At 42.9% G+C, this 20,413-nt stretch overlaps 1 protein-coding gene across 1 annotated transcript in view; it reads right to left on the bottom strand.

Annotated features, from left to right (window-relative positions):
• LOC124796047 (lutropin-choriogonadotropic hormone receptor-like) overlaps positions 1-20,413 on the bottom strand; it is a 503,184-nt gene that overhangs the window by 348,937 nt on the left and 133,834 nt on the right. Inside the window, exon 3 of the mRNA XM_047260133.1 lies at positions 611-685. Coding sequence (XP_047116089.1) covers positions 611-685 — 75 coding nt within the window. The remainder of the gene's footprint in view (positions 1-610; positions 686-20,413) is intronic.

Genomic DNA, 20,413 nt, shown 5'->3' with positions numbered 1-20,413 from the left:
GGGAGAAATTTGATTGATCTGAATTGCTTATTCCACATACGCGTACACCATAATTACTCACTGGGGCCGAACCGCACAATAACCCTGGGTTCGGTGTGGGGCGGCGGGGGGTGCGTGGACTGCTGTGGCCTGTTGTGGAGTTGTGAACCACTGAGCGCTACGGCGGGCCGAAGCCTATCCGTCGTTTCTAGGTCGAAAACATACAATACAATAGAATACAACTATAAAAACAGTACTTCTACGAATTTTAGTTCTCCGAACATCACCACGTAGAAGACTCAGTTAAACGGTCATGAAATATATTTCGGTTTAAGTTTTCATAGTCATTTAATTATAAAGCAAAATCCGTTAGAATCGTGGAAGCTGAACTTTTTCTTAGTCCTCACGGAACTCTTTGTCATTGTACAAAACGTCTGCACATGTGTACTGAATATCAATCGGTTTGGCATATATGTTAAATGTTATCTACAATTATGACAGTCTAAAAAAACAAAGTATCGTTCCACTGACAGGCAGACAGGAAAAAATAACACCACTCTTGATGCTGTTTTCGTTATGCTAAAATGAAAGTATTAGAAGAGCATGCAAAATATGAAACTCTGCTACTCACATTGTTCGCAGATTTAAGAGACCTTCGAAAACTCCTTCCTCGATTGTTCGCAAGTTTCTCACGTTAGAAAGCGTTCTGCAACAGAAAATTGAAAAGCTAAGATAAGAAATTCCACTTCTTTCATTTTAAATTACAACATACAATATTTATCACGATTCTTCCTTATGGCTGTTGTTCTCGTCTTTCTTATCTCTCTCCTCAATATTTCAGCCTTCTAATCCTCGAACTAATTTCATAATTAACTTGCTGTTTTCAGAAAATGCACCCCAGTCCATGAAATCAGGTGATGGAGCGATGGGCCAGTGGCCAATAAACCGTGTCACCTGGCAAACGACAGGGCGTTCTGAAACATTTTTCTTATTTTTTAACCAACCAGACATTTCTCTAGCAGTATACAACAATGAGCTGAAGTGTCAGATTGATACATTAACAAGACAATGTATACAGATGGATTAGGGTGTTTATATTGAGACTGAGGCTGTGCGATTTAATCGGATAAATCATATGTGATTCAAACTTCGAAGAAATGTACTATACTACACTGAAGAGCAAAAGAAACTGGTACACCTGCCTAATATCGTGTAGGGCCCCCGCGAGCACTCAGAAATGTCTCACCACGACGTGGCACGGGCTCGGCTAATGTCTGAAGTAGTGCTGGGGAGAACTGACACCTTGAATCCTGCAGTGATGTCCATAAATCCTTAAGAGTGCGAGGGATTGGAGTGGAGATCTCTTCTGAACAGCACGCGTCAAGGCATTCCAGTTATGCTCAATAACGTTCGTTTCTGGGGAGTTTGTTGGTCGATGGAAATGTTTAAACTCAGAAGAGTGTTCCTGGAGCCGCCATGTAGCAATTCTGCACGTATGAGGTGTTACATTGTCCTGCTGGAATTGCCCAAGTGCTTTTGGATGCACGATGGACATGAATGGAAGCAGTTGATCAGACAGGATGCTTATGTAAGTGTCATCTCTTAGAGTCGTATCTAGACTATCAGGGGCCCCATATCACTACAACTGCACACGCCCTACATCATTACAGAGCCGTCACCAGCTTGAACAGTCTCTTGTTGACATGCAGGGTCCATGGATTCACGAGGTTGCCTCCATACCCGTACAAGTCCATCAACTCGATACAATTTGAAACGAGATTCATCCTACCAGGCAACATGTTTCCAGTCATAAGCAGTCCAATGTTGGTGTTGACGGGCCCAGGCAAGGCGTAAAGCCTTGTACCGTGCAGTGATCGAGGCTACAAGAGTGGGCCTTCGACTCCGAAAGCCCATGTCGATGATGTTTCGTTGAATGGTTTGCACGCTAACACTTGTTGATAGCCCAGCATTGAAATCTGCAGCAATTTCCGGAAGGGTTACACTTCTGTCACGTTGAAAGATTCTCTTCAGTCGTCGGTGGCTCCGTTTTTGCAGGACCTTTTTCCGGCCGCAGCGATGTCGGACATTTGATGTTTTACTGGGTTCCTGATATTCGCAGCACACTCGTGAAATGCTCGTGCCGGAAAATCTCCGTTTCATCACTACCGCGGAGATTCTGTGTCCCCTACTCGTGCGCCGATTATAACACCACGTTGAAACTCACTTAAATCTTGATAACCTGCCATTGTAGCAACAGTAACTGATCTAACAACTGCGCCAGACATTTGTTGTCTTTCAAAGGTGTTGATGACCGCAGCGCCATATTCTGCTTGTTTACGTATCTCTGTATTTGAATATTCATGCCTACACCAGTTTCTTTGGTGCTTCAGTGTACAACACATTATCACTGTGGATATACTCCGTGAGATACCGAACGTCCGTGGCGGAGGGTACCCAGTACAACTACTAACCGTTTCTTTTCCTATTACACTCGCAGACAGAGCGATGAAAAAACTAGTGACTAAATGCCTCCCTTCGATCCCTAGTTTTTAGTATCTTGTCATCATTAAGCAAAATGTATGCTGGTGACAGTAGAATGGCTCTACAGACAGATTCAAATGTCGGTTCTCTAAATTTGCTCAGTGGTGTTCCTCAGAATACGTTTAATTTCCCTCCAGGGATTCCCATTTGAGTTGCCGAAGCATCTCCGCAACGCTTGCATGTTTTTGAAATCTATCGATAACAAATCTAGCAGCCCGCCTCTGAATTTCTTCGATGTCTTCTTTTAATCTGACTGAGTAAGGATTTTAAACTCTAGAACAGTAGTCAGCAATGGGTCACACTAGTGTTGTATATGCGGTTTCCCTTGCAAATGAACCACACTTTCCCAAAATTCTCACCTAGCGAGGTGGTGCGATGTTTAGCACACGGGCCATTCGGGAGGACGACGGCTCAAACCTGCATCTGGCCATCATGATTTCGGTTTTCCGTGATTTCCCTAATACACTTTAGGCAAGTGCCGGGATGGTTCCTTTGACAAAAGGCACGGGCGATTCCCTTCCCCATCCTTCCCTAAACCAAAATTGTGCTCCGTCTCTAATGACGTCGTTGTCGGCGGGAGGTTAAACACTAATTTCTTCTTCCTCCTCCTCCCCCTCCTCTTCCTCCCCCTCCTCCCAAAATTGTCCCAATACATCGAAGCTGACCATTCGTCTTCCAAACCACAATCCTCACATGCCTGTCCCATTTCACATCCCTCTGCAGAGTTACCCTCAGACGACATGTCTATGACAAGCAGGACACTACAAATGTTGTATCCGAAAATTACGGGTTTGTTACTTCACTGCATTAAGTTACATTTATCTACGTTTAGAGCTAGCAGCCTTGCATTACGAAAACCAGAAATTTTGTTCCACTAACTGCAACATGGTTGCTACAGGCAATGTAATACGTATATTAATTGTTGACCGTAAATTCACCATAAAAAGGATCGGTGCTCCTCAATTCATATATTTCCTTTTAATAATTTTATATGGGTAACTTTATTCGTCTTATAATGTATCACAATTTAGTTTCTGTGATAGTTGTGAATTTTAAAAGTTTGCTACATGTAGTTTACATAACGTGTTTTTATCAGATTATGTTTTTTGAGTAAATGATGACTACATCTAAGCCAACAGTAGCGACATCTAGGGATGATGTAGGCAAACAGATTTATGGTAGATACTGTACTTCACTAGTCAGTTGCAATAATGACTGTGTGGACGAAGCGGCCTATTCTACACCTTATTTTAGATCTGTATGACGATGCTATGCTGATTGTATTTATATGTTTTGACGTTGCCATTATGGCATTATCACTTTAGGACATGGTGTAAAAAAGGTACGTTTTAAGGTATTTTTTGTACATCTTCCCGGTTGTATGATAGTATATTGTGATAGGTGTTGCTGTATTATGTTGAAAGACATACTGCTCACTAGGTGTATATATTTGAATATTATAGATCTGAGGATGGTAATTACGGACTGTAACCGGTCATCGTCTAAAGAATTCATATTGTGATGAAAGACTGGAATAAAAAACATTTGACAGAAATTTTGTATAAGTGATCTTGCATCCTCCTACAGTCACTCAACTTCGATACCTGCCCGTACATCACTGCATCAACAGCAAGCAACGGCAGTTTGATGCCCACCCTGTCCGCTACATCATTTATGTATACATAAAATAACTGTCCTATTACACTTCTCGGGGGCAGTCCTAACGATACACTTGTATTTGATGACCATTCTCCGTCTAGGACAACATAATGGGCTGTATTATTTAAGAAGTCTTCAAGCCACTTACATATCTGTGAACCTATACCTTACGCATGTACCTTCATTAACAATAGGCAATGGGGAACTGTGTCAAATGGTTTCCGGAAATCTAGAAATGCGGAATCTGCCTGTTGCTCTTCATCCATAGTTCGCAGTATATCAAGTGAGAAAAGGACAAGCTAAGTTTCGCACGAGCGATGCTTTCTAACACAATGCTGATTCGTGGACATAAGCTTCCCGGTCTCAAGACAATTTATGATATTCGAACTGAGAATATGTTCAAGCACTCTGCAGCAAACCGATATGACGGATCTTGGTCTTTAATTTTGCGGTTTCGTCCGTTCTTCAGTTTTTATATGAAGGGCTTATTTCAATAGTGGTACAAGCCCATTTTTGTTCACATTGAGATACAGAGTCCTAAAGTTAAATGAGTGCTGAAAATTCTGCAGTTGAGATACCAGAAATTTTCAAGCATATGGCTTCTTGCTAGAGATGAACTTTTCTTTCTGTTTGTTTGGCTCATTGATTTCAGAAGCATTATAGACAGAAAAGTGGAGGTAATGGACTTGTACCGCTATTGAAGTAAGCCCTTCATATACAGGAGTCACCAGTGCTTTCTGTGACAAATAAGAATCCTTCCTATGACAAATAGGAATAAACAAATTTTTGCTTGATAGTAAGGAAAATTTCCTGAAAACCACAGCTGGGAAGGAAAGAATGGAAGAAATAAAAAGATTATTCCATTCACGAAACAAGATTACCTAATATGCTCGAAGGAGAAGGGACCTTCTAAGAAACATCCGAAACAGGGTTTCCTTCCTAATACATATTTACTGACACAAATCAGATTTTAAGAGATGCCGCGCTTCCTTTGAGATAAGATAACTTGAATTGAAGTTTGTACGTGGTTCGCTCACGACAGATTTGAACTGGAATTTGTTTAATTCGTGAACCAAATATGACACTTGGAAATAATTCTAATCCGGGCTGTATTGATGTACTGTGTGTTAGGATCAAGACGCAGTAGTTAGGAAACAGAAATCAGTTTCGGGCTGAGCAGGGTGCGAATCCCAGACTTCCATTCGGATTTAGGTTTTCTGTGGAAGCGAAATGTAGTATGAGGAGGGCTATGCGAGAGGCGTTCAACGAATTCGAAAGTAAAGTACTATGTACTGACTTGGCAGATAATCCTAACAAATTTTGGTCTTATGTCAAACCGGTAGGTGGATCAACATAAAATGTCCAGACACTCTGGGACCAAACTGAAACAGACGATGACAGACTAAAGGCAGAAATACAAATGTCTTTTTCCAAAGCTGTTTCACAGAGGTAGTTCCTTCTCTAGATTGTCGCACATATGACAAAATGGTAGATATCGAAATAAATGACAGAGGGACAGAAAAACAACTAAAATCGCTCAAAAGATGAAAGGCCGCTGGACCTGATGGGATACCAGTTCGATTTTACACAGAGTATGCGAAGGAACTTGCCCCCTTCTTGCAGTGGAGTACCGTTGGTCTTTAGAAGAGCGTTGCGTTCCAAAAGATTGGCAAATGGCACAAGTCATCGCCGTTTTCAAGAACGGACGTCGAACAGATGTGCAGAATTATAGACCTATATCTCAAACGTCGATCAGTTGTAGAATTTTGGAACACGTATTATGTTCGAGTATAATGACTTTTCTGGAGACTAGAAATCTACTCTGTAGGAAGCAGCATGGGTTTCGAAAAAGACGATCGTGCGAAACCCAGCTCGCGCTATTCGTCCACGAGACTCAGAGGGCCATAGATACGGGTACCCAGGTAGATGCCATGTTTCTTGACTTCCGCAAGGCGTTTGATACCGCTCCTCACAGTCGTTTTATGAACAAAGTAAGAGCATATGGACTATCAGACCAATTGTGTTCAAAAATGGTTCAAATGGCTCTGAGCACTGTGGGACTTAACATCTAAGGTCATCAGTCCCCTAGACTTAGAACTACTTAAACCTAACTAACCTAAGGACATCACACACATCCATGCCCGAGGCAGGATTCGAACCTGCGACCGTAGCGGTCGCGCGGTTCCAGACTAAAGCGCCTAGAACCACTCGGCCACCAGCGGCCGGCACCAATTGTGTGATTGGATTGAAAAGTTCCTATACAACAGAACGTAGCATGTCATTCTCAATGGAGAGAAGTCTTCCGAAGTAAGAGTGATTTCAGGTGTGCCGCAGGGAAGTGTCGTAGGACCGTTGCTACTCACAATATACATAAATGACCTTGTGGATGACATCGCAAGTTCACTGAGGCTTTTTGCGGATGATGCTGTGGTACATCGAGAGGTTGTAACAATGGAAAATTCTACTGAAACGCAGGAGGATCTGCAGCGAATTGACACATGGTGCAGGGAATGGCAATTGAATCCCAATGTAGACAAGTGTAATGTGCTGCGAATACATAGAAAGAAAGATCCTTTATCATTTAGCTACAATATAGCAGGTCAACAACTGGAAGCAGTTAATTCCATAAATTATCTGGGAGTAGGCATTAGAAGTGATTTAAAATGGAATGACCATATACCATATAAAATTAATAATATGTAAAGCAGATGCCAGACTGAGATTCAATGGAAGAATACAAAGGAAAACAAAGGAAGTAGGTTACAGTACCCTTGTTCGCACACTGCTTGAATATTGCTCACTGGTGTAGGATCCGTACCAGATAGAGTTTATAGAAGAGATAGAGAAGATCCAACGGAGAGCAGCGCGCTTCGTTACAAGATCATTTAGTAATCGCGAAAGCGTTACGGAGATGATAGAAAAACTCCAGTGGAAGACTCTGCAAGAGAAAAGCTCAGTAGTTCGGTACGGGCTTTTGTTGAAGTTTCGACAACATACCTTCACCGAGGAGTCAAGCAGTATATTGCTCCCTCCTACGTATATCTCGCGAAGAGACCATGAGGATAAAATCAGGAGATTACATCCCCCACAGAGGCATACCGACAATCTTTCTTTCCACGAACAATACGAGACTGGAACAGAAGGGAGAACCTATAGAGGTACTCAAGGTACCCTCCGCCACACAGCGTCAGGTGGCTTGCGGAATATGGATGTAGATGTAGATGTAGATGTAGAAAGGCGTTAGTCTGATGCCACCCAAGGTCTGGAGAAAATGATTACTAAATTCAAAAACACAGGTTCTTTTGAAGTTTAATGTGGAAGAAGGAAGAAAACAACTGATTCGACATTGGTAGAAGATATGGCCACAACACTTCAGGATTGGTTGAGTGGTGATATGCAAACATGCAGTGTACAGGAAACAGCCCAGACTCTGTACATGCCTCGAGCACCGTGCATAATATTCTACTAAACATTCCGCAACACTATCCATACAAAGTAACCCTCGTTCAGGAGCCGCTTCATGCTGACCCACCAGTAAGACGTTTGCTTTAAAATTTCTTGCTCGCGTGGTGGGCAATGAATTGGCAAAGAACATTCTTTGGACAGCTGAAGCACACCTCCAAGAACACATTAATACACAGAAATGCAGAATATGTTCAATGGAAAATCCGCCCACACATCAAGAGGTACTGCTTCATTCTGCAAAAATGTATGCAGGTTGAATGCATCCTTTATCGTACGGTAATACTGTATCGACGAGATGGGTCATATGGGTACCGTTAGCTCTAACGTCACTGGTAAACGATACGAGAGGCTTTTGAGCATAAACGTCTTTCCAATCCTTCAACATCGTGGTTATGTCGGTTGGATAATTTTTACATAACATGGCGTTCCTCCGCACATTGCACGATCAGTGAAGCTGCTGCTGTAGACTCATTTTGAGAATGCTAGAATTATCAGCCGTCATTTCACTATAGCTTGGCGTTGCAAATCACTTGCTCTTAATCAGTGTAACATCAGGCGGAGAGGTTTCTGAAAGATGTTCATTAATCCGGTTACAACGTGGCTGATTTTTACGTGTGTTGCACAACGCATTCTGAATATAATCCCTCAGATACTCCGATTTCTTGCAGAATAAGCTGTTTCTCGATTTCAACTTTTGACAGAAAACGGTGGACTGCAAAATGGACATGTCTTGCACCAGTCTGATGACATTTAGAAACCGATGACATTGTTGCTTCTTATGAGGTTTTTGGTCTCAGGACAACTAAAAATATATTTTTCCTATCCGATGTAGTACGACCTTTGCCACGGTGGATGGGCTTAGCTAACTTTCAGGCCTACAACTGTTGAATGCCAAACATAGACTGCACAGTACTACTGGCCATTAAAATTGCTACACCACGAAGATGACGTGTTACAGACGCGAAATTTAACAAACAGGAAGAAGATGCTGTGATATGCAAATGATTAGCTTTTCAGAGCATTCACACAAGGTTGGCGCCGGTGGCGACACCTACAACGTGCTGACATGACGAAAGTTTCCAACCGATTTCTCATACACAAACAGCAGTTGACCGGCGTTGCCTATTGAAACGTTGTTGTGATGCCTCGTGTAAGGAGGAGAAATGCGTACCATCACGTTTCCGTCATTGATAAAGGTCGGAATGTAGCCTATCGCGATTGCGGTTTATCGTATCACGACATTGCTGCTCGCGTTGGTCCAGATCCAATGACTGTTAGCAGAATATGGAATCGGTGGCTTCAGGAGGGTAAAACGGAACGCCATGCTGGATCCCAACGGCCTCGTATCACTAGCAGTCGAGATGACAGGCATCTTATCCGCATGGATGTAACGGATCGTGCAGCCATGTCTCGATCCCTGAGTCAACAGAGGGGGACGTTTGCAAGACAACAACTATCTGCACCAACAGTTCGACGACGTTTGCAGCAGCATGGACTATCAGCTCGGAGACCATGGCTGCGATTACCCTTGACGCTGCATCGCAACAGGAGCGCCTGCGATGGTGTACTCAACGACGAATGGCAAAACGTCATTCTTCCGGATGAATCCAGGTTCTGTTTACAGCATCATGATGGTCGCATCCGTGATTGGCGACATCGCGGTGAACGCACATTGGAAGCGTGTATTCGTCATCACCATACTGTCGTATCACCCGGCGTGATGGTATGCGGTGCCATTGGTTACACGTCTCGGTCACCTCTTCTTCGCATTGACGGCACTTTGAACAGTGGACGTTACATTTCAGATGCGTTACGACCCGTGGCTCTACCCTTCAACACCATTCGATCCCAGCGAAACCCTAGATTTCTGCAGGATAATGCCCGACCGCATGTTACAGGTCCTGTACGGGCCTTTCTGGATACAGAAAATGTTCGACTGCTGCTCTGGCCAGCACATTGTCCAGATCTCTCACCAATTGAAAATGTCTGGTCAATGGTGGCCGAGCAACTGGCTCGTCACAATACGGCAGTCACTACTCCTAACGAACTGTGTTATCGTGTTGAAGCTGTATGGGCAACTGTACCTGTACACGCCATCCAAGCTCTGTTTGAATCAATGCCCAGGCGTATGAAGGCCGTTATTACGGCCAGAGGTGGTTGTTCCAGGTACTGATTTTTCAGGGTCTATGCACCCAAATTGCGTGAAAATGTAATCACATGTCAGTACTAGTATATAATATTTTGGTCGAATGAATACCCGTTTCTCATCTGCATTTCTTCTTGGTGTAGCAATTTTAATGGCCAGTAGTGTAGTTTGACGTGCAGCTCATACCATAGCCGCGTACTGTGACTCGTTTATGTTTTGCAGCCGAGCGTATTAGCGTTATTATGCTTACAGCGCGGTATAGTGGGAAAATTTTCGTTAAACTTTGTATGTTTCCTTAACGTTTTTACCTTCTTCGGTAACATTCCATTCAAATTTGACGTCATTTTGAACAGTGATACTTTTTAACAGCGTTTCGGAACTGGAACTTTAATGATTAAGTTCACCCTAACGCTAAATTTAGTAATGATTGCGAGAAATACAGAATTTGGGAAGGAGATTCACAAGATGTTATATTCCTAAAACTAATGTCTGCAGCTCTGGTGATGTTAATAGATCCGTAATGCGGTTTGATGAATCATATCTAAATCACATTCATTTTGGTTTGTGTAGTATGTCTCTAGCGCAGACAAACCTCAACTATGAATGGAAGAAAGTCATCATTGTCATCAAGCATCTGGGAACAGCACTACATAAATGCCTCCTGTGAACCTTGCGCTCCTTCACGATCTTCAGCTGTACACATCCACTGTACACAAGCATATTTTCTAACGTCATTCCTCACCTTCAGTGACGTTGTCCTCTCTGTCGTTTCTTATATTCTGGACTGCAACTGTTTTATCTATCAACCAATCACAAAGCGACGTGTCCTACCTTCGATTAAATTTTCTTTTTAGACTTATTTACTACTGTTCGTTTTGTTACCTGTCTCTCATACAGATTCCTAGCATGCATCACTCCAGTTGACGGTGAGCAGCCTTCAGTATTTTATCTTTTTTCGCTTCAAAAGTCTAAGACCTAAGTCATAAGTAAGAAACTAGTGATACAGGCATTGTAAGCTTTTCTTTCACATACGTTGGACGCTTAGGAAATCCCATTTATACGTGCAATTCCAAGACAGCGCTGACATTAAAGTGCAGCAACTATTTTTTGTTGTGTATCAAGTTTCATGATATAGTTGTATACGTATTCCATAACTGCGACTAGTTGCGAACGAGTCCGGCTACTTGAGAAGCATTGCCTGCGTCTTAATCTTTATTACACTGGCCTTATTTTACAGTCACATGATAAACACACAGGCAATATATCAAAAATGAACGGACTTACTCGAAACTAGTCACCGTACAGGAATATGTATGTATCACGGCCGAAGTACGAAATTGGCCACAGTACAAGGTGAGTAAATGGCCAATTTCGCTGTAAATTGAGCTGCCAACGTCCGACCTTTTCTTGATTTTGGTATTGGACTGGACTATTCTCGTAATGGCGTGGACTCACTGGCTGAAATCAGAAGAAAAAAACTGAGTCGAGTTGAAGAGTCTACGTAATTTCTAACTTTATATAAGCTGTTCATTTTGTCAGTCTCACTTATGAAAATCTGTCGTCAATTAAACTAGGCTTACAATATGAACTATTATGACATTTGGAACTGCATAACTGTTTCGAAACTTGATGAGCGTATATGACTTCAAACATTATACAGTCCAATCATTTTATCACTATCATTTATTACAGTTGATGTAACTCCGATCGAGCAGACCTCTAAACGCCAACCGGCACCTCAACCGATGGACCTTAGTGGATACGGATATGGAGAGCCACATCGTCATCACTCCGTTCGCCGGTCGGGGTGGCCGAGCGGTTCTAGGCGCTACAGTCTGGAACCGCGCGACCGCTACGGTCGCAGGTTCGAATCCTACCTCGGGCATGGATGTGTGTGATGTCCTTCAGTTTAGTTAGGTTTAAGTAGTTCTAAGTTCTAGGGGACTGATGACCTCGGAAGTTAAGTCCCATAGTGCTCCGAGCCATTTGAATCATCACTCCGTTCTCCCGGCCATTGTCAGTTTTCGCGATCGAAGCCCCTATGACTCAGTCAAATAGCCTCTCAATGGGCGTTGACGAACACTCATTTGGCGAACACTGTTTTCAGCTTTTGCTGGTGGGAAATTTGAATCTGAATTTTAAGTATTTTCGCACCTTGCGTTTGCAAACTGACATTATCTCGTGACCGCTTTTTCCTGGTTTCTTGTTTAATTTTCTTTTGTTCCACCAACTACATGGACATATTTATCACAAGTTACAGAACAATAAGCTGGTTGATACATCAGACACAATATTTTCGCACCGTTCCTGTCAGACAACTGGTCTGTAGGTTCCAATGGTTCCACCGCCATGGCGGCGACTACGTTATCGGGAAAGATCCTGCATTTATAGCATACTCCAATTTTTGTTCAATGTTCTGAAGGTCTTCATCTGCCACTATGTTATACGTAACCTCCCTGGGCAGATTGCAGGTGTCAGACCCACTTTTGCTTCGCAACTGGCGACTGCTGAATGCTTCGATGAAACGAACGGTTTTCCATGAATTGAATAATTCGGAGTCTCTCAGTCGAATGTACTGATTCCTTCGTCTTCATCCGTGTCATTATTATATTCTGAATATCCTGGTTGGCGCGTACGATGGAACCTTGGGTTTGGCTATGTTTAGGTTTTTTCGTGTACCAGTTTCATTTTAGACCACATGTCCTTTAGTTAATTTATAATTTGGTTCGAAACTTCTCTCCCCACCCGGTATCCGACTGAAGCACCCTTGGAGCACCTATAGTATTGAATATATTAAGTGGATGGTAAGCAACTTGTTCTGCTGTTTTGCTTTTCATGGTAGCAACAATAAAAATTTGGTTACGTTACCCTGGTAATTGAATATAATCCTGTGCTCACCGTCAAGATTACTTTGCAGGTCTATCAGATCTACCTACAATCTTGAGTTAAAATCTTTGTTGGAAACAGCCTTTCTTGGGGTTAAAATGGCTCTGAGCACTATGGAACTTAACTTCAGAGGTCATCAGTTCCCTAGAACTTAGAACTACCTAAACCTAACTAACCTAAGGACATCACACACAGCCATACCCGAGGCAGGATTCGGACCTGCGACCGTAGCGGTCGCGCGGTTCCAAACTGTAGCGCCTAGAACCGCTCGACCACCCCGGCCGGCTCTTGGGGTTAGAAAAATGGTTCAAATGGCTCTGAGCACTATGGGACTTAACATCTGAGGTCACCAATCCCCTAGACTTAGAACTACTTAAACCTAACTAACCTAAGGACATCATACACATCCATGCCCGAGGTAGGATTTGAACCTGCGACCGTAGCAGCAGTGAGGTTCCGGACTGAAGCGCCTAGAAACTCTCGACCACAACGGCCGGCTCTTGGGATTAGAAAACTTGGCCTGAAAAGGCTTGCACGAGCGGAGATTCAGCGTTATGACTTTTTTGTGACATTTTTGTATTTAGTTTGTAGCTCGCATTCCATCGGTGTTCGACCTCCATGTCCCATTTTCAAGTGAGTATCATGCAGTACGTGGAACAATTCTTCGGTATGCACGTAACAGGAAATAACGCTGTTTCCTGTTGCTGGCACAGTAAGTCTTTCTTTCCCGTCAACTAGAATAACTTCGTATTTTCTTATCCGACGGCAGTCAACAGTCTCTTTTCCCTGTTTTGCTTTACGTCCTCTATAAGAGAGCAGTATCGATCTCTGGCGAGAACGCACTATTATTTGCTTTTTCTTGCAACAGAATATTCAAATTGTCTGAGAACCTGCGTATCATATCAGATGTGGGTCCTACATTTGCGTATATCCCAAATTCGCCCTGCTGATTACTCCCATGAGGCCTACGCAGGAATAATACTAATAATTAAAATCGACACGCCGTTACGTGGGGCAGGCTTACAGATCATATGAAACATGTACGTTTGAAATATGATTGAAATTACGTAACTGACAGTTGTCTGAAACACAACTATTAGAATGGGAATGCATGTGAACATGTATTTTATCTTGTCGCTTATGTGCTTTTCCCTGTACTGGACTTTTCTGACAGCGAAAATTTAAAATTAATTTAGCTGCTAGAATGTAAACTGTCAATAACTTTACCAGAAACCAAAACTCCATGAACTTACATAATACAAAAACTGAATCTAATGCAACACTATTGATTTGAAACTGGCCCTAGTAATAAAACTAAACTTGATCAATTTGAAAATAATGGTCCCTGTGCTTAACGAATGCTATCCCTGAAATAAAAAAATTTCTCACCTTTATCTGCGTAACGATAACGCTCTTCGCACTGCTCTCTGTTAGTACTTTAAATTGAACAGTTAGCAAACAGCTATTCTCCAAGACTTTTGCTTAGCATACGTTTTAATTAAATAGAGTATGACTGAGACAATAGGCCGACCGTTGTGGCCGCGCGGTTCTAGGCGCTTCAGTCCGGAACCGCGTTGCTGCTACGCTCGCAGGTTCGAATCCTGCCTCGGGCATGGATGTGTGTGATGTCCTTAGGTTAGTCAGGTTTAAGTAGTTCTAAGTCTAGGGGACTGATGACCTCAGATGTTGAGTCCCATAATGCTTAGAGCCATTTGAACCACTTTTGACTGAGACTATAGTTTCTTGAGAAAATTATTTAACCGGAGATGACGTGGATATGGGAACTGGTATCAACTTGGAGTAAGTAACAATAGTGCACTAACTTTAAAACTTCCATTTTGACTCTTTGAAAATTGATAATGCTCACAATTAACACGCACAATAAACTGATTATACATTAACAATTAGCTTTACAAATCACTGGGTGTGAGTGCTATACGTTGGCTAAACCATAAGTGAATATGTGCATTGCAATAGTAACAAAACAACTTTCTTTATCTTAATATTTCCTACTTCTGTTGAGATTCCTTTAACATATTTATTTCCAACTTCTGTGGAGATTCTTTTTACAGTCAGCAAACATCATAATATCATGCAAATAAAAAAATCGTTACTGCCCGTGGCGAGTTAAGTATATATCCAGGCACAACAAACACAACACGTCTTTACACTTACGAGTCCTCCATACATACTCTAACGCGTTAACCATAACGCCTTGAATCAGCGATCGCTGTTGAGCTGCGACGCAACTACACGATCGATACTACATTTGACTACCTCTTGTTCAATATAATATTTTCTTACAAAACTTGAATTAATTTACCCTGTGTGTATACCTTTCACTTAATTATGTACGGTTGCTGATTTACCACATTTAAAGACAAAGTCAGGAAGCATATAAATACGAGGGTTAGAACTTTAATAGTGGCAACTATTTATTTACAGCTCGTACAAAATAGATACGTGTCTCAAAGTTTTACTGACCTTCAAAGTAGTCACCATCATTGTATATAACCCGTCGCCAGCGATGTGGAAGTCGTAGGATACTCTTAGAACTGCCAGATGTGGTGACAGTTTGAGATCTGAAGCGAATGCCGTGAAGTGTTTCCTTCAGTTTAGAAACCAAGTTGAGCTCACGAGGACTTAAGACAGGGTAGTGCAGTAGATGGTATAGCCCTTAGCAGCCCCATCCGTCAAACATGTCAGGTCCTGCAGAAAATGTCATCACTTCTGTCTCTAAGCAGTTTGTAGGTTGTGTTCCAAAAATGAACAGCATGAAACAAGAATGGGGCTGCTAAGGGCTATACCATCTACTGCGCTACCCTGACTTAAGCCCTCGTGAGTTCAACTCGATTTCTAAACTGAAGAAACTCTTCACGGCATTCGCTTCAGAACTACTACAAATTCGTCAGGCAATAGACCGCACCGATCGTACTGTCAACACAACTCGCACTGCCCTACGACTTCCACATCGCTGGCAATGGGTTATACACCATGCTGGTGACTACTTTTAAGGTCCGTAAAACTAAGTATCTGTTTGTACGACCTGTAAATAAATATTTCCCGCTATTCAAGTTCCAACCCTTGAGTCACAAATAAAACCACAGCAGAGTCTGACTCATCCGAGTTCCGCTGTTGCGACCTTCCATTTATTTCGAATCGGCCGGCAGGGAAAAAAAGGGAACTGTACAAATCGTAAAATATATTTTGTCAGTTTTTCAGGTCATACTTGACACTTTCTGCGTTATCTGAACTTCCTGCTCATCCAACCATCTACATCTACATCTACATTTATACTCCGCATGCCACCCAACGGTGTGTGGCGGAGGGCACTTTACGTGCCACTGTCATTACCCCCCCTGCCTGTCCCAGTCGCGTATGGTTCGCTGGAAGAACGACTGCCGGAAAGCCTCCGTGCGCGCTTGAATCTCTAATTTTACATTCGTGATCTCTTCGGGAGGTACAAGTAGGGGGAAGCAATATATTCGATACCTCATCCAGAAACCCACCCTCTCGAAACCTGGCCAGCAAGCTACACCACGATGCAGAGCGCCTCTCTTGCAGTGTCTGCCATTTGAGTTTGCTAAACATCTCCGTAACGCTGTCACGCTTACCCAAAAACCCTGTGACGAAACGCACGGCTCTTCTTTGGATCTTCTCTATCTCTTCCGTCAACCCAACCTGGTACGGATCCCACACTGGTGGAATTATTATAGTACTCACAATGAAGGCAATTTGTCAGAAAAAATACGCCGCAGTCGGAGGCGGGACCTTCACCGGGAAGCAGCAGCCAGAGCTCGAGCAGGATTACTTGGCCGGTGGGCAGAAACGCATTCTCGTTCTCAGCGCTGTGTTCCGCAGGGAAGCCCGCCTCAACTGCCTGTCGCCTACACAACTAAGGGCTTCGTCCGTTACGATCAGAACATTTGTCTTCCGGCGTCGGGTATACTGCGGCAATGGAGGCACGCACACGCTGGTTGCACTGCAACCTTTCTCAAACGATTTTAAGGAAACTATTCAGTAAAAAAAAAAAAAAAAATATTCCCGCCCATCTCATGGCCCATTTCGTTATTTTCATGATGATTTGATTAATTGCTGCTAATGACGTTAACGGTCATAGACAGTGTGATATTTTTGCATCTAGTAATGTACTGTGCTACATTCGAATGCTTTACAATAATAAACAGGGGTCACTAAGAGTTTGCGTTTGATGTATGTCAGTCCACATATTGCATCGTGCAGAATGGAGCATAAACATTGACTTTTGCTTTTAAGTTGACACAAGATATATATCAACGTCTCGAGAAAATGGATTGTGTGTAGTGCACTCACTTCCGACCGTCTGCACAAACTAAAGTGAAATATTCATTTAATCCTTGAGATCACATAAACAGTTCGAGATACCGAAACGAATTTTGGCACACGACAGCATGCAAAGTGGAGAGTAAATTGCCTCATTGCTAACACGAGAAACATTCTTATCTACTGCGATGTATCAGTGACTACAGATTTTTTCAATAAAATAATTTAATTATTGGAATGGCCATCGAAAGCTGGTGAAACGACAATTACTACGGATTCTGTTACACCATAAATGAATGAATCACACTTTTATTTTTAAAACAAGCATGAGCTTTTCATAAGTTACTGACTTGATCTCAGTTGCTGGGCTAATAGTAGACTGTTTCAGGATTCCGTACCTAATGCAGCTGCATTAGCATGTCAGTGAGATGACATTGTGTGAACACCGCTGTGATTTGTGCAAAGAAGCCATTTTAACAGAAGAAAGTGTACAAGACAGTTGAAAATATATCGCTTTCTCTGATTTAATTTCAGCGTAAAGCTGTGCCGATTGTATTTTAATAATAAACGGTTGACTTGTCGAATTATTTGTCGTATTTAATAACCTGTTAATACGATCGATCGTTTGCAGACTTGCTAGCTGCAGCTTACAATTTCCACGAGATACGTGTTTGTGTGAAGCCTTATGCTGTAGAAATATACGTCCCCTACCGACACCCCACCACTATCGTTCACCTCTCCCCTATCGCGCCTTCTGCGCAACTAGCAACCAAGTGATACTCCAAGGGACACCCTCATATCGTAGCGCTGAGGTGAGAGATTTGCGTGTTCATTTGAAGCTGAGCCGGCCGCTGTGGCCTAATGGTTCCAGGCGCCTCAGTCTGGAACCGCGCTGCAGCTACGGTCACAGGTTCGAATCCTGCCTCAGGCACCGATGTGTGTGATGTCCTTATGTGAGTTAGGTTTAAGTAGTTCTAAGTCTGGGGGACTGATGACCTCAGTTGTTAAGTCCCATAGTGCTTGGAGCTATTTGAATTTTGTGAAGCTGAGTGCTATGTTGGCGGTAGCGTAGCTACTGGCAGTGTCTCCATGCCGGACAGGTCTCAGCAGGTGAACCAGACAAAGTGTGTAACCCAACGCCCCATCTCTTTTCGCGCTCCTTCCCCTAATCCTTTTATCCAACGTCCAATGATCCAACGGCGAAGCGGACGGAAAAGCAACATCTTACGCCTGAGATTGCCAACCGTCACATTAGCGGAAGAGGTTATGCCAGACGAACTGGCTGCAAGGATGCTGCTCTAGTATCCTTGAGCTCGCGGCAGTTCGTTGCAGTTCTGTTGTCTGAAACCACATGTATCGTGATGAATGGTTCTAGAATCATAGTGAGTTCGTTACTTCTTCCCAAGCTGGGGTTCATCTTACATCAAGTCTCGCGAATAGCAGTTCCTCCTGTCATTTTCCTTAAAGTCTAATGGCGGTGGTATAAGGACGGTGGTAGCAGACTTCAGAGTGGCTACTAGTCTAGACCTGGATGCTGCGAAGGACACATCGGTGAGGTTATATCAAGATACACCATCTTTTCGAAAGGAAAGTTTGCACGAGAACGACGCACCCGTTGTGTGGGATTTGCGGTAAAAACTAAAATATTGAGACAAAATCGATTGACTCCTACTGCTGTCAATGAAAGAATTACAACTCTTCGAATTCCCTCACAAGGGGTAGCTTTGTGGCCCTTATCTCAGCCTTGCGCCCAATTTACGCAGTGAGGAGGATACAATGAATCAGTTCTACCATCAGCTGAGCAATTTCAAACTGAAATAAGAACAATCAAGAACAACTAGTAGCAACCAAAGGCTAAGAAACTCCAAAGTCTGTCAGGTGCCAGGGACTTGTGGTGTTTTGATGATGGAATAAAAGAAATACATGTGCCTGTCGGATTCATCATCAGGAACCCCGAAAGCAGCCTACACCCCGACATTACTGGAAGTCAGGAGATGGAAAGAGCATTTCAGTTCACTCTTAAACCGTAGTCCTACTGCTGCTGAAAACTTTCTCGAACATGTCCTACAACATCCAACACTACCTAGTATGGCAGTCCCATGGACATTTGATAAATTCAGCAAGGCTCTAGATAGCATGAAAACTAGAAAGACATCTGGATCAGACAGCATCCTCCTCGAGATCATTCAAAGTGGTGGCTTGTCCCTAGAAACTAGACTCTTCTCCCTATTTCTTCCAATGTGGGAAACCTGTAAAGTACCAGTTGACATAGAACTCCACAACTGTCACCATCTTTAAAAAAGGCGACCAAAGCATATGTGGTAACTATCGTGGCATATGCTTGCTTTCTGTGGCTGGTACGTTTCGCTAGAATACTGCTGAATCGCCTCCGTGACTGTACTACCTGAATCTCAGAAGTGATTTCGCCCCACGAGAGGACCTATTGATATATTCTTCTGTGCACGATAACTGCAGAAGAAGTGCTGGGAACAACGTTAGCCTTTACTATTTGTGGTCTATTACCTTAGGAATGCCACTGATACACTGCTCAGAGAAGCTGTATGGAAGGGCTTAAAGCGTTTTGCTTGCCCTGGGCACTTTGTTAAACTGATACAAGCTTTCCATGATGGTATGTCTGGGCAGTGTTAAACCAGAATGAAACATCTGACTAATTTCCTATCACTAATGGGCTCAAACAAGAATGTGTACTTACGCCAAAGTTGTTTGCTCTGTACCTAGCAGCCATGCTTGATGATACACCGTCTCAAAACAATGCAGGAGTAGAACTCAAACACAGATTTGACGGAGGGCTATTTAATCATTCCAGACTGCATTCTAAAAGTTCACATGTCTCACTTTGGTAACTGAACTACAGTATGCTGACGACAATGCTTCTCCAGCTCACTCACCCACAGAGCTGCAACTGTCTCTAAATTGTTTCAGTACTGCATATAAATGGTTTGGCCTGACCATCAACAGTCAAAAAGCGAAGGTACTGGCACAACCAACTCCTGCATCTGCCTTTCTAGATATCAGTATGTCTATTTACAACACACTTTTAAACAAGTAAATCACTTCCTCTTTCTAGGAAATATTATCAACTAATTGCTCGTTGGAGAAGCAGGTTATCTTGTAATATATGTGGCCACAGTTTTCCTGCCAGGATTGGTTTGCTAATCCATAATTGGCATCTCCGTGCCAAAACTGTCATGGGTAATGGAAATGCAGGAAAAAATGGAAACTCGTATACGACTATCAGCCGACTACGACGACGACGATGACGACGACGATACTCCGCGCCCTCTACCACATACATGGTCCACTTAACACTGGAAGTGAAAGAAACGCTGCCTACCGCATTTTGTTGCATTAGCACATGGGGCTTTGGCCAGAGATGTCCAGCCAGTGCATCAAATAGCTGACCAGTTCGGGAAT

The sequence above is a fragment of the Schistocerca piceifrons genome, chromosome 4 (genome assembly GCF_021461385.2).
Source record: "Schistocerca piceifrons isolate TAMUIC-IGC-003096 chromosome 4, iqSchPice1.1, whole genome shotgun sequence".
In the NCBI taxonomy this organism is placed as follows: Eukaryota; Metazoa; Arthropoda; class Insecta; order Orthoptera; family Acrididae; genus Schistocerca; species Schistocerca piceifrons.
The sequence above is the reverse complement of the archived record's forward strand: the minus strand, read 5'-3'. Positions and strand labels throughout refer to the sequence as shown.